A 14,580-nucleotide genomic window follows, 5' to 3' on the forward strand; every position below is an offset into this window, starting at 1 on the left:
TAAAAAGACGTTCATTGTCTTGGAAAAATTTATCCAAATAGTTAACTTTTGTAATATTCGCAGAAAAAAATGCCGGTTGTGCCGAACTTTTTTGACCCATGTGGACAGGCGATGTCAAAACGTTCCCGACTCCACTCATTTCTCTGTTCCTCGCACTGTGTGTTTAAAACAGGATTATATCGTTAAGTCAGGCCAACAATAGATTTTGTAGGCGCCGTAAATAGGCATACATAAATAAATATGCCATAACAGCACCCGTTTGGAAGGGTTGCCCTTTACAATACAATTTAATGAACTTGGTTGACATAATTACGGCTTATTTTGTACTTTATTGAACTTGAACTGAAATGGGACAGTTACATTGTATTATAATATCATGAGGTAGGATTCTGAGTGTATAAATGCAAGGAGCAGCTTACTTATATGCAAATTTTAGGGTTGGCACAACGTGACGTCCCTTTGCGTGCACAGCCACAGATAATTACATGAATTTTGACAACCCTAAATAGCCGAAAGGGATAGTTCCATACATTAGAAAGGGACAACATGATTCGGCCCTGAATCGCTGTCAAACTTCGGCTTTGTAGGAAGTTTCCTTTCTGTACGGTAGTAAGTACTGTTATTTATTCTGTGCTTAGATTACCCTGATTCCGCTGTTTTATGTAAATTTTACGAGTTATTTGCTAGTTTCTATTTTATGAGGTATAAAATAAAATAACGTAAGTATTTTATTGTACCTAAATTGTGGGTAGGTAAATCCCGACCAGAAATATATGATCATTGTCAAGAGGGCGCTGTTAATCTCATAGGGTGACAGTTAAGTTTAGTAAGGTCCGACCGAGATCTCGGTCTCGGCATTCTCGGCCAAAAATCGGGCCGAGATCTCGGTCTCGGCTCTCGGCCAAAATGGGCCGAGATTCTTGCCGAGACCGAGACTAGGCAATAAGTTATCATTGGTGGATTTGAATTTACCGGGCACGAGCGCCTTTTTCTAAGCCACCCGTTGGTTGCATCGCCCGTTTTTTGTGATTTTGATTGGTTTCGTAGTCACATTTAAGCCAATTACTTATCAAATACGGTGTTGGGATCGGATTGACTCGGTTGCCAGTAATGACTTGTTCTTTGGTTCTTTTCGTTTTGTGGTTGTTGTTATTGCGGAAGAATTAATAAATGAGTGTACGAGTATATTGTTATTGAGATGTAACTTAAATTAACTTGATGTAGGTGTAAGGTAACACTGGATATTTTGATACTAAATATATTTTTATTTACGGGAAAAGGTAAAGCAGTAGGTAAGTACAAAACAATAGCTGTGGCGGATTACTGTTGTGGAATATCGGACATAATTTCATGCTAACTTTGCGGATGCTTCTATGCAATTTTGACGAAAATCGCGGTGTGGTTGTTGAGATATAGGTTGATTTTCATTTAATGTGGCTTAGCTTAGTAGCAAGTCACTAACTGACCAGTTAAACGACGAGTATTGTCACAATTTAACGGACCATAACGCTGAAAAAATACGTTTTTTGGGTAACAATATATAACTTTATAATTTTGATTATTGTTATTGTACCTCTTTTCGGGGACATCCGTACTAGAAAAACCGGCTAAGTGCGTGTCGGGCAACGCATAATGGAGGGTTTCGTACGTTCATACAATACAAAAAGCCAGACAAGCAAAAGAGAGAATGTTCGTGGCCCAGGCTTCGTTTTAATAAGAAGATATTCAAAATAATTTTCCTGAAAAAGTATTTATTACAGCTTAATTATTTACCTTACTAAGATGCGACTTACATTACATAATACACCTTTGTTCCATATATCGTTATAAAATATATCGTATAGTTTTCGAGTAAAATGGTTGTGACATACGGACAGACGCAGACAGACGGCAATGGCGAAACTATAAGGGTTTTTGGCATTTTGGCTACGGAACCCTAAAATAGTACATTACGATACAAGTGCGAAAAATAGGAAATTCGAAACGAGTGGCGATAAATTAAAACACGACCGAAGGGAGTGTTTTAAATCGACACGAGTTGTGAATTACCTATTCGCACATGTATCGTACAACGTTTTACAGTACATATGGCCCTTTAAATGTTCGACACAGTAACGTAATATGCTACTTCTCGCACTAGTGCTATAAAGTAGCCCCATATGTACTGTAAATACCATTTAATAGCACTACGAATTGATCATGATAACTTTTTCTGATAAATCGTCGAATTTCGACTATTAAAACATTTTGATTGCAAAAATCGTTTTTTTTTCTTCTATTTTATAAATTCTCGGTCTCGGTCTCGGTCTCGGCCGAGAATCCCATTGAATCTCGGTCTCGGTCTCGTTCTCGGCCGAGACACAAAAAGCATTCTCGGTCGGACCTTAAAGTTTAGTATTGTAAAATTTAGTTCCTTCCAATTATGGAGTGTGGAATTAAGAGGAGTCTCTTAGGGCTCCTCTACATGATGGCCCAGCGTAGGCCAGCCTAAGGGACGCAGCTATGCGGTGGAAGGAGATAGCAATGTCACTTGCTCCCTCTAACGCATAAATGCGTCCCTTGGACTGGCCGACGCTGAGCCATCGTGTAGAGGAGCCATTATGGTAGAACTGTTGCCAAAGTGTGCAGCTGTCAGCTATAAATAATAGTTCCAAATCTCTCCAGAGTAGCGCTAGAGTAGCTAAGAACCTAGGCGCTATTGACGGAGTGAAGTGCGCTGTCTATGATTTGATTTTTTTGTTCAAGTATTCTAGGTATTGTAGCGCCACCTATTTAAGGTTTTTTGATGACACTTTTTGGTACATGGAGATTTATTTCCTTACCTCCACCTTCCGTACTTCCAATGAAATTCTGCACTATGGCGCATGATCATATATTACTGGTCAGGCTATATAATAAGTGCATTCAGATAAATTCGACAGAAAGTTATTTCGACAAAAGATAGATAGATTACTCCAGAGGTTTCTTCTATTCTATTCTATTCAGAGGTATAAGTATTACCAGACCATACCAAAGCAAACCAAAATCATGGAGAATGGAAAACCATTTTTTAAAATATGTTATTGACACAGTGAAAAATATAGGTTTCCTTTTTTTTCAAAATTTGCAACAAATACAATTTTTTTAAACTAATTTATAAACCTAGAATATATTATGCTGAAGCAATCGACATCAAAATCAGATTAGTTAAGATTTAGTTAGTAAAAAATGTTAGAAAAAAAACCGGACAAGTGCGAGTCGGACTCGCCCACCGAGGGTTCCGTACTTTTTAGTATTTGTTGTTATAGCGGCAACAGAAATACATCATCTGTGAAAATTTCAACTGTCTAGCTATCACGGTTCATGAGATACAGCCTGGTGACAGACGGACGGCCGGACGGACGGACGGACAGCGGAGCCTTAGTAATAGGGTCCCGTTTAACCCTTAGGGTACGGAACCCTAATACCTACCGTTATTTCGCAAGGATCGCAAAGCTGTTCTTCCCTCTTAAGATATTTCTGGTACACACTTAACAAACAAGTTTTAGTTTGAAAATACAGCGTTGTTGGACTTATAAATTAAATATTTCTTGATTATATTTTTTAAAGCCAGTATCCGTACCCCCCACGCATTTGTTTGCCTTTCTCATTAAGAAATTTAAAGAAAGCTCCAATCCAAAACTACTTAACTAATACGAACCATGACATGAAGAACCTCTCCACCCTTAAAATCTCCACCCTGCTCCTCTCCAATATGGTTCATAATCAATCAACAGCCTTATGAAGCAGAGCTTCTATTGTTTTTGTAGCTGAGGGGACAATGAGGAGGGTGCTTGATGTCGCCTACTTCCTATGTGGTTGGTACTGAGTTTGGTACTGTTTCCATTGCATCAGTACGTACGATCAGAGGGCGGGCATCTTTCTCTTTTACTCCTATTAAGGCGTAATTAAAGTGACAGAGAAAGAACTTCGGTGTTCGCAGTAGGCCTTTAGATCTCCGTTGACTAATCGATGCAATCGGGTCAATCGATTATATTGCCAAAATAGAATAGGAAATATTACGCGAAACTCTGCGTAGGGGGCGCCACTGCCACAATCCATCATAATCTGAGGGTTACCGCGAAACAAGAAAATCGAAAAGGTTGTAGCAGGATAGCCTAGGAAAAATTGCCCCCAGCGATTTTGGGCCGAAACTGTAATCAAACGATGCCTTTTGGGGAGGTTATACTCTGCACAAAGTTTCATCCCTCTGTTATCCCCTGGGGGTGAAAAACACCCGATTAACCGCAAAACTGTTTTAATTATTTTTTCCTAAACTATGAAAGTGACGAATTTCAAATTTTGTACAAATATTAATAAGACTAAAAGCTATGTGCAAAAAAAATATTAATCTCCTAACCATTGAAATTCTTGTAAAAAAAACAAAAATAAAAGAAGAATCATCCTGTATATCAAGTTTGGCTCATGGTACACACACCATTTTTTTTCCAAAAATGAACCAATTCATATTCTACATTATACAAAAGTTTCATGGACCTACTCCAGAAGGAACATTGCGAAATTAAAATAAACGTATTATTTCGTAGCCACTAATGATTATACTCGTATCACGCTTAATACGCAACGTCTCGGTCCCGAAACCAAAATAATTAAAAAAAACCGGCCAAGAGCATGTCGGGCCACGCTCAGTGTAGGGTTCAGTAGTTACTTTTCCGTCACAATAAGCTAAACTGGAGCTTAAAGTATAGTAAATTGTTAACCAAGGGATGAAACGGTACCTTTCACGCGAGTTAAACAAATAGGCAAATTTGCATAATCAGTACCTAATTAAAGTAAGTAAGTCTTTTTACTATGAAGGGGAAACTTTTTGCGATAACTCAAAAACAGCTAAACTGATCATGTCCGCTATAGTTTTCATTTAATGTCTTTCTTAAGCTCTACTTCCACGTTTTTTTTTTCATATTTTTTGGACCTATGGTTCAAGTAGAGGGGGGACACTTATTTTTTTTTCGAAGCGATTATCTCCGAATATATTCACTTTATCAAAAAATGTTTGTTGAAGACCCCTATTAGTTTTGAAATACCTTTCCAACGATACCCCACACTGTAGGATTGAAGCAAAAAAAAATTCACCCCCACTTTATGTGTAGGGGAGGTACCCTAAAAAAAATTAAATTTTTAGATTTTATTGTACGACTTTGTCGGCTTTATTGATTTATATATCCATGCCGAATTTCAGCTTTCTAGCACTAACGACCACGGAGCAAAGCCTCGGACAGACAGACAGACAGACAGACAGACGGACATGGCGAAACTATAAGGGTTCCTAGTTGACTACGGAACCTTAAAAATGTTTTTATAAATACAAATGAGTTTGATTCATACTTCTTTATCCCCACCTTTTTCAAATCGGGCACGAGCAGCGGTCCGATCGCAAGCCATTGTTTATTAATAATGCAAGGCTCTTAGTGGGAGTTCAATGAATAGTACGCACCAAAGAGCCAATACATATTAATTTCGCAATGTTCCTTCTGGAGTAGGTCCATGAAACTTTTGTATAATGTAGAATATAAACTGGTTCTATTTTGAAAAAAAAATGGTGTGTGTACCATGAGCCAAACTTGATATACAGGATGATTCTTCTTTTATTTTTGTTTTTTTTACAAGAATTTAAATGGTTAGGGGGGTTAATATTTTTTTAGCACATAGCTTTTAGTCTTATTAATATTTGTACAAAATTTGAAATTCGTCACTTTCATAGTTTAGGAAAAAATAATTAAAACAGTTTTGGGGTTAATCGGGTGTTTTTCACCCCCAGGAAGTAACAGAGGGATGAAACTTTGTGCAGAGTATAACCTCCCCAAAAGGCATAGTTTGATTACAGTTTCGGCCCAAAATCGCTGGGGGCAATTTTTCCTAGGCTATCCTGCTACACCCTTTGTTATCTAACCTCTCTATCACTCTTGCACATTGAGCGTGTGGTGACCATAAACTCCACACTAATTACTGCTCCAGCGGGCCCGAAGTCAGGCGACGGCGGGAGCGGCCCGCAGCCTGGCGGTCCCTGGCTGTGACGTCACGCCCCCACCGCGGCGCGGCCGGCCGGAGCTCAGTGCATCGCCCGCGCTCGGACAGAGGCTCCCAGAGATTCGCACTAAACGCACGCCGCTTTTCTCCGCCTTATCGCTAGCCTCTGCTTACGCGCGCTACGCGATTATAATATTCTATTTAGCTTCTTTCTGTCGCCTAAACTCTTTCCGTACTTTGCACGCTTGTAAATATCTTTTAATTATTATAAATTTTATATGGATCTCCGAGTTTGATTTCTACGCCGCTGAATAGGGATCCATATCTGGTGACCGCGCGACGTTTCTTAAACGCGATGTCGGACACGGAGCACGAGCAGACAAAGGAGCCAGCGAGCGGGGCAAATGTCAAACCGCCGGGCAAGAAGGAAAACGTGGCCACGGCTCCCTCGTCGGATAATGACGTCTCGGAGCCCTTAGTGTACGGCGCAGTGAATCGAGTTGCTGTTCGTTTGCCCCCGTTCTGGCCAGACGACCCAGAAATTTGGTTTGCCCAGGTGGAGGCGCAGTTTGAAGTTACGGGTACGAAGACCGACTCCACTAAATTCTACACCGTGGTCCAACAGCTAGATCAGAACGCTGCCAGGGAAGTACGCGACATCATTACAAATCCACCCGCGAAAGGCAGGTATGAAAAATTAAAATATGAATTGGTGCGACGGTTATCGATGTCACGCGACGAGCGCTTACGGAAACTTCTAGTAAAGGAGGAGCTAGGCGATCTGAAACCGTCCCAGTTTTTGCGTAAATTACAATCGCTAGCCGGTACAGGAGTGAGTGACGAATTTTTAAGATCGCTGTGGTCGAGCCGTTTGCCCATTAATGTTCAGCAAATTATCGCTTCGCAAAATGTAAGCCTCAGTGATTTAGCAGATTTAGCCGATAAAATAACTGAAATATCGCCACCTAATAATATGCTTCAAGTAGCCAGCACCAGCTCAGCGGCCGTTCCGTTGTCATTTGAGGGTATGCTTTCAAAAATGGAAGAGTTCATCACAAGCCGTATTAAATCCGAAATTACCCAACAGATCTCTCAGCTGAACATTCGAGAACGACGAGGCCGCAGCCGTACGCCACAGGGTCGAGGCAACCGGTTAGCCCGGTCTAGAAGCAGGGGTCGTCAACATTCGCAGAGCCGTACTCCAGGTATTTGTTGGTACCATAATTTATTTGGCGATGACGCCGAGAAATGCACCATCCCGTGTAGTTACAAATCTTCGGGAAACCTGAACGACAGTCAGTAGAGGCGGCAAATGACTGTCTTAAATCTACCAGCCGCTTATTTGTTACTGACAAAAATACTAAGGTGCAATTCTTAATAGATACTGGCTCAGACCTTTGCGTTTTGCCACGTAGATTCGCCCGGGACAACAGAAGGCCAACCGGTTACAGCCTGACAGCTGCAAATGGCACAGTTATTAAAACTTACGGGATAATAAAGCTGCATCCAGAATTAGGCCTGCGACGCGACTTCGCCTGGAATTTCGTGGTGGCTGACGTAGATAGGCCGATCATTGGCGCTGATTTTCTTTCATTTTACGGGTTGCTTGTTAGAGAGTTAGAGAGGTAAAGCATTCGACTGTCCATTATATACGCACTACAGCTGGACCACCTGTCTTCTGCAGACCGCGACGATTAGCACCCGACCGTTTGAAGGTAGCAAAAGACCAATTTGACGAGATGCTTCGAGACGGAACAGCTAGACGCTCAGATTCTCCTTGGGCAGCTGCATTGCACCTGGCACCAAAGAAAGGGGACTCCTGGAGGCCCTGCGGCGACTACCGTGCTTTGAACGCACGCACGGTACCTGACAGGTACCCTATCAGACACATAGAAGACTTCTCGCTCAGACTATCTGGTTGTAAAATATTCTCGACACTGGATCTGGTGAAGGCTTACAACCAAATCCCAGTGTATCCTGAAGATATTCCCAAATCCGCCATTACGACGCCATTCGGATTGTTCGAATTTCCGTACATGTCATTTGGGCTCAGGAATGCGGCTCAATCATTCCAACGCTTCATGGATGAAGTTCTACGGGGCCTAGACTTCTGTTTTTCCTATATCGACGATATTTTGATTTTTTCCCAGACCCACGAGCAACACCTAGAGCATCTGAAGCAGCTGTTTCAGCGCCTGAGCGAGTATGGCATTCTATTGAACGAGGCCAAATGCAGTTTTGGTGTAAGTGAAGTCACTTTCCTAGGGTATTGCATATCAGCAGAAGGTGCACGTCCGCCGGAATCGAAAGTCACAGCCATCCAACAGTTCACGGCACCTGAAACAGCAAAAGGTTTGAGAAGATTTCTCGGAATGCTCAATTTTTATAGGCGTTTCTTACCCAAGGCTGCAGAAGAACAGGCAGTTCTACACGGCATGTTGGCTGGTTCTCACGTCAAGGACTCTAAGGTCCTGACCTGGACCCCACAGCTTCTGAACGCCTTTGAAAGATGTAAGTCCAGTTTATCAAAAGCTACTTTACTGTCTCATCCTGTCCAAGATGCTCCGCTAGCTCTAGTAACAGATGCTTCCAATACAGCCATAGGATCGGTGATAGAACAATTAATAGATGGACAGTCGCAACCTCTGGCGTTCTTTTCAAAAAAATTGAACAATGCACAGAAACAGTACAGCGCTTATGACCGTGAACTGTTAGCGATATATGAGAGCATAAAACACTTCCGCCACATGATCGAGGGACGACATTTCGTAATCTATACAGACCACAAACCGATTACGTTCGCGTTCACGCAAAAGGACCGTACCTGTTCTCCTCGTCAGTTCAACTACCTCGACCTAATTTCTCAATTTACAACAGACATTCGGCATATTTCAGGAAAGGATAACCTGACTGCCGATGCCCTCTCTAGGATTGAAGCCATTTCAACATCTATAGACCTGGAGGAATTAGCACGCCTGCAGAAAAACGATGCCGAGTTGCAGAACCTTATGTCCAGTGGTTCTTCACTAAAGCTAAAGCTTGTACCAATGCAAGGTATGAATATTTCCATTACTTGCGATGTCTCTCAGTCGAAGCCACGACCGTTCATCACAAAGGAACTACGTCATCAAGTGTTCCAGTCCGTCCACGGAATGAGTCACCCAGGCGCGAGAACTACGACCAAACTGGTAACAGACAGATTCGTCTGGCCCTCCGTACGCAAGGACTTGCGAAACTGGGTTCAGAGCTGCGAGTCATGCCAACGCGCGAAAGTTCAGAGACACACTTCTGCTCCCCTAGGAAATTTCGAACTGTCAGGTTCCAGGTTTTCTCATGTTCACATAGACCTCGTGGGACCCCTACCATCTTCGTGCGACAACCGATACTGTTTAACTGCTATAGACCGATTTACACGCTGGCCGGAAGTCGTACCGCTGCAAAATATCAGCGCTGAGACGGTAGCTAAGGCATTTTGCGATACATGGATTTCAAGGTTTGGTTGTCCACAGATCGTGACCACTGACCAAGGCCGGCAGTTCGAGTCCCATCTATTTAAAGAACTCTCCAAGTTGTGCGGCATCCAACTTCAACGCACCACGGCGTACCACCCAGCTGCCAACGGTATGATCGAGAGGCTACATCGATCCTTGAAGGCCGCTATAATGGCCCACAATGAGATACGATGGACGGACGTGCTACCCATCGTACTTTTGGGCCTACGAACGGCGTGGAAGGAAGATTTACACTGCTCAGTGGCAGAAATGGTCTATGGTGAGCCCCTGAGGATCCCTGGTGAGTTTTTAGAACCACATTCTATGAATAAGGTCCAGCCAGTAGACTTTGTTTCCCAGTTGAGACAGCACATAGCTAAAATCAGACCTGCTCCTGTTTCAAGGCATGGTACGAAGTCAGTTTTTGTCCATAAAGACCTTAAAACCTCAAGCCATGTATTTTTAAGAAAAGGCCATCTTAGAGGGTCCTTGGAAGCTCCGTACACAGGCCCATTGAAAGTCTTGAAGCGAACCGATAAAACTGTTACTCTAGAGCTACAAAGAGGACCAGTGACAGTTTCGATCGACAGAGTCAAACCAGCTTATGTGTTGAGTGACGACAACTCATCTCAATCCCAAGTCTGCCCGTCTCAAGTCGTCAGGACAACACGCTCGGGCAGAAAAGTAACTTTTCCTGATTTTTATGTCGCAGGTCCATAAATCTCCAAGGGGGGTGGTGTGGTGACCATAAACTCCACACTAATTACTGCTCCAGCGGGCCCGAAGTCAGGCGACGGCGGGAGCGGCCCGCAGCCTGGCGGTCCCTGGCTGTGACGTCACGCCCCCACCGCGGCGCGGCCGGCCGGAGCTCAGTGCATCGCCCGCGCTCGGACAGAGGCTCCCAGAGATTCGCACTAAACGCACGCCGCTTTTCTCCGCCTTATCGCTAGCCTCTGCTTACGCGCGCTACGCGATTATAATATTCTATTTAGCTTCTTTCTGTCGCCTAAACTCTTTCCGTACTTTGCACGCTTGTAAATATCTTTTAATTATTATAAATTTTATATGGATCTCCGAGTTTGATTTCTACGCCGCTGAATAGGGATCCATAAGCGATAAAGATGCAGATAGCTAAATTTCGATTTTCACGTTTCCCGGTAGGCCCTTTGTAGATAAACCGCCTTGATGCATCAATGTCACATTTTATTATCTATGAAAATATGGAAGGTAAAGGCAAGGAACACATCTCCATATATCAAAAATTGTCCGACAAAAAACCATAAATAGGTGGCGCTACAATACCTAGAATACTTGAGAAAAATCTAATCATAGACAGCGCACTCCACTCCGTCAATAACGCCTAGGTTCTTAGCTACTCTAGCGCTACTCTGGAGATATTTGGAACTATTACTTATAGCTGAAAGCTTGGCACTTTTGCAACAGTTCTGCCTTAAGGAGATTCTGTTCCTTGCCTCTACCCTCCATATATGAAAACTTGTCGAAATACAGTTTAAGGCAGAGTATGTATAAGTTACTCTATGGTTTAAGATACGTGCTAGTGCTGCACTCTGGCGGCAGAGCGTTGGAGTAATATTCCCTATGTGTAGTTGTTTTACTTGTTTACTAGCTTATGCCCACGACTTCATCTGCGTGAAATGATACGTATCATAGGTACATAATGATTGATGAAAACTACCTTTTATACTTCCCCGGGCCTCTTAACTATCTCTATATCATATTTCATCTAAATCGGTTCAGATAGACAGAGTTACTTTCACATTTTATAATATTAAGTAGGCATTGATTGATTATTTTTATACAATAATCCGTAAACGTGTTGCCTCCCTGGTGCACAGGATATGGAACAGCACCAACAGTAACCTGAAAGCCATTACCGAGAGATGGGACAATCCTATCTTATTTTTCTGGGTGAGAAAACGCATGCTGTCGAGTTTTATCACCCGGAAAATATTGTTATAGGATTATTTATGTTTTATTAATTTAAATTTATTAATTTATTGATAGTCATCATTGTTTACTAACCATTTTTCTACATGTGTAACTACTAAAAAAAAAATGGATTTGAAAAAGTCTGAAATAAAATAAATTCAATTCAATTCAATTGATTATATGCGTAAAGAGAACAACGTACTGAATGAGAAAAGTATACAGAGTCGGACCCTGTGGTCGGACCCACTTGTTCTGTGGGGTTTTATATGTGAGGCCATAAATGTGTAAATAACGTGACGTTAAGTTTAAATGGAAACAAGCATTGGAAAGCACGACGGAAGCAAGTCTGAACTGCACAATGCAGCTCGATAACTCTCCAACAGCCTTTCACGGCTTGACATGATTGTGGCACATTGTAGATAAGAGGACTCGGTGGTTGGTCTTCGGAGGCTATACGGACATCGTATATAAAAGGTACCTATACGATATGGTACAGTACACCTATATACAGATGATATACAGAACAAAAAAAAATGGAGGTACCTCGAAATCGCGAAAAAATATTAAATTTCTTTATCTGTCTCTATTGCTTTTGATATTCGACATATAGGCCTCTGCTCATACTGACCCTGATAAGATCATAAGATCAATTGTTGCTTTTTAATTAAAATAAGTTTTTGGCAAAAATTTCATTTTTGGTACAAGCTTTTATTGCAAACTGAACTTTTTTTCCACAGGCAACTAATACTCATCGAGACAATTTAAAAAACCCAAACACAATTAGGTTTCGTTTATATCACAGAGTTCCTATGGCTACCTTCTGTCTCTATCGTCAGATCAGCTTGATGGTACCGTAATATTGCATTGTCACCCGACTTACATATGTATGCAAATTGTCAGCTTCATCGGCGGTTCGGTCCATGGGGCCTAATTCCCCGAATGTCTAGTCGAGTTACGTCCATTTACTGAAACGACTAGTGTCCACAAGCCTAATTCCCCGAATGTCTAGTACTCTAGTCACCATACGCCCATACACGACATATGTCCATACACTGAATGTATAGTAGCCGTAAATGGTCGCAAATGTGTACTCGTATAGAAATATAAATATAGCGTAGCACACGCTATATTTATATTTACGTAGCTATAGAGTAGCACACGTCTTACTTTAATTACCTGAGTCAGCTGTCACCTCATATCTATCTCTCGAAGGAATATAATATGGAGAGGCCACTTGTCTTGACTATGTAAGTAGTTTCATTGTCATACATCATGAATATAACCACCAAATTCGAAATTCGAAAAATTGCTATTTGCATCCCTTTTGCAAGTGTGATAGGGAGGGAGATAGCAAATTTTCATTTATCGTACTTCGCGGTACGGGTTGGGTCTCTGGGACCCCGTGGGTACGTATTCCCGGAAATGGACGTTCGCAGAAAGAGGCATTGGAACTAGACATTCGGGGAAATAGACACTCGTGGAAATGGATGTTCACAGAAAGAGGCATTGGAACTTGACATTCGGGGAAATAGACACTCGTGGAACTAGACTACAAGAAAAAAGACATACATGGAAATAGACAATCAGGGAAATAGATATTCGTGGAAACAGACATTTAGGGAATTAGACATCATGGACCAAACTGTAATAAACGGAGCTTGTAACAAATAGGCTAAGAGCACGATCTTATTTATTATTTAAAACTTTGTTGCAAAAAGAAAAACTTAATGTACAAAAGGCGAACTTAATGCCATGAGGCATTCTCTACCAGTCAACCTTAGGGCAAAGCAGAAAACATTGTAGGCGGTGCGATTAAAACTAAAAGAAATTGTTATTGAAAGAATTAGAGATCTTAGTTGCTACTAAAACGAAACATAACAAACTCATACGCATCGACCTTGTTAAACGCTATCAATTTTACAATTTATATATGGACTTATCTTTACCTACTTATGTAAAGATTTTCAGGAAGTTTTTAAGCGCATTGCCTATACTCGAGAGCAAAATGAAGAATACGCACCTTATGTTGGCATTGAAAAAGGAGTTTTAGGTGTTGCAAATACATATTCACAACAAATATAGCTTCACTGCTTTCACTTTGTACAAAATGGTTACGTACAGGAATACAACACTATGAGTAGGGTCTAGTGTTATTTGGCTGCGGTTTTCTGTAAGGTGGACGTACTTCCCCAGTTGGGCTCTGCTCTAGATCTGGAATGACATCCACTGGCTGTGCCCTACCACACAAAGCGAGATGAAATTCACAATGCCCATACGTCTCTTTTGGACGTAGTTTAAGGACGTACCCGGGTTCTTGTCTTTCCTTGAGCATTTAGTATGGAAAAGCCATTAAATGCGATGAGGTGAGGGTGAGGTAGCAATATCTATAGCTAGTAGTATAATCGCTTCCTCCTCATCGCTGGGCTGCAAACGGCAAACAAAGTGTATCCACGATCAAACTGTAAATCATTCAGTTGATGTTGACGCGGAAGTGAGTAGTTGTCCAATCGCGATTCGTGAACCCCCGAATCAGCACATCCTCGCTCTTGAACGGTGGCAAGTTCAAGGTCAACCGACCACGTAGTTTGGTTATATAAATACACAAGGATATGTATATAATGGGTGTTTATGTGGACGCCTAGTGCGCGTCACTAGCAAAATGTTTTTAATGCTGTATGTTTGGACGAGTCACTAGGTAGTCATGACTAGTATGAAATGTCTTTTGAGGACTGTAAACGATTCTTAGTAACCTCGAGATCATATTACACTGGTTAATATTATTAAATTTAACTCGCTCTTGTAGTCAATGTGAATAAGCGATAAATATGGAGTTTAGGTACACAACCTAAAGCTGATGCCCATAGCATAATGCATAGCAGCGACATCTAGTTGAAGGCTATGCAGCAAACGATAGATATTTTTTTAACAACTTATTAATGCTGTAATATCGAAAGTAGATAATATAAACAATTTTAAATTTTAAGTAAGTAATACTTATGTAGTAATTACGAGAAGAAGCCTATATTCTGTAATTTTTATGTACAATTTGGACAGACAATTAGTAGAAAGAAAAATACACCTCGCGTCTATGACACTGACAGATGATAGCTTGACACTGATATTACATTATAGT

At 41.5% G+C, this 14,580-nt stretch overlaps 1 protein-coding gene across 1 annotated transcript; it reads left to right on the forward strand.

The window, feature by feature from the left end:
• Nucleotides 1–6,361: 6,361 nt before the first annotated feature.
• On the forward strand, nucleotides 6,362–7,309 carry LOC133527867 (uncharacterized). Its single transcript, XM_061865060.1, has one exon. The coding sequence runs from the start codon at nucleotides 6,362–6,364 to the stop codon at nucleotides 7,307–7,309; it is 948 nt and encodes a 315-aa protein (XP_061721044.1).
• Nucleotides 7,310–14,580: the final 7,271 nt, after the last annotated feature.

Source organism: Cydia pomonella, chromosome 18, assembly GCF_033807575.1.
Source record: "Cydia pomonella isolate Wapato2018A chromosome 18, ilCydPomo1, whole genome shotgun sequence".
Classification (NCBI taxonomy): Eukaryota; Metazoa; Arthropoda; class Insecta; order Lepidoptera; family Tortricidae; genus Cydia; species Cydia pomonella.

What these genes read in the sequence shown, in the direction of transcription:
- LOC133527867 (XM_061865060.1), top strand. Translation starts at nt 6,362, where the DNA reads ATGTCGGACACGGAGCACGAGCAGACAAAGGAGCCAGCGAGCGGGGCA.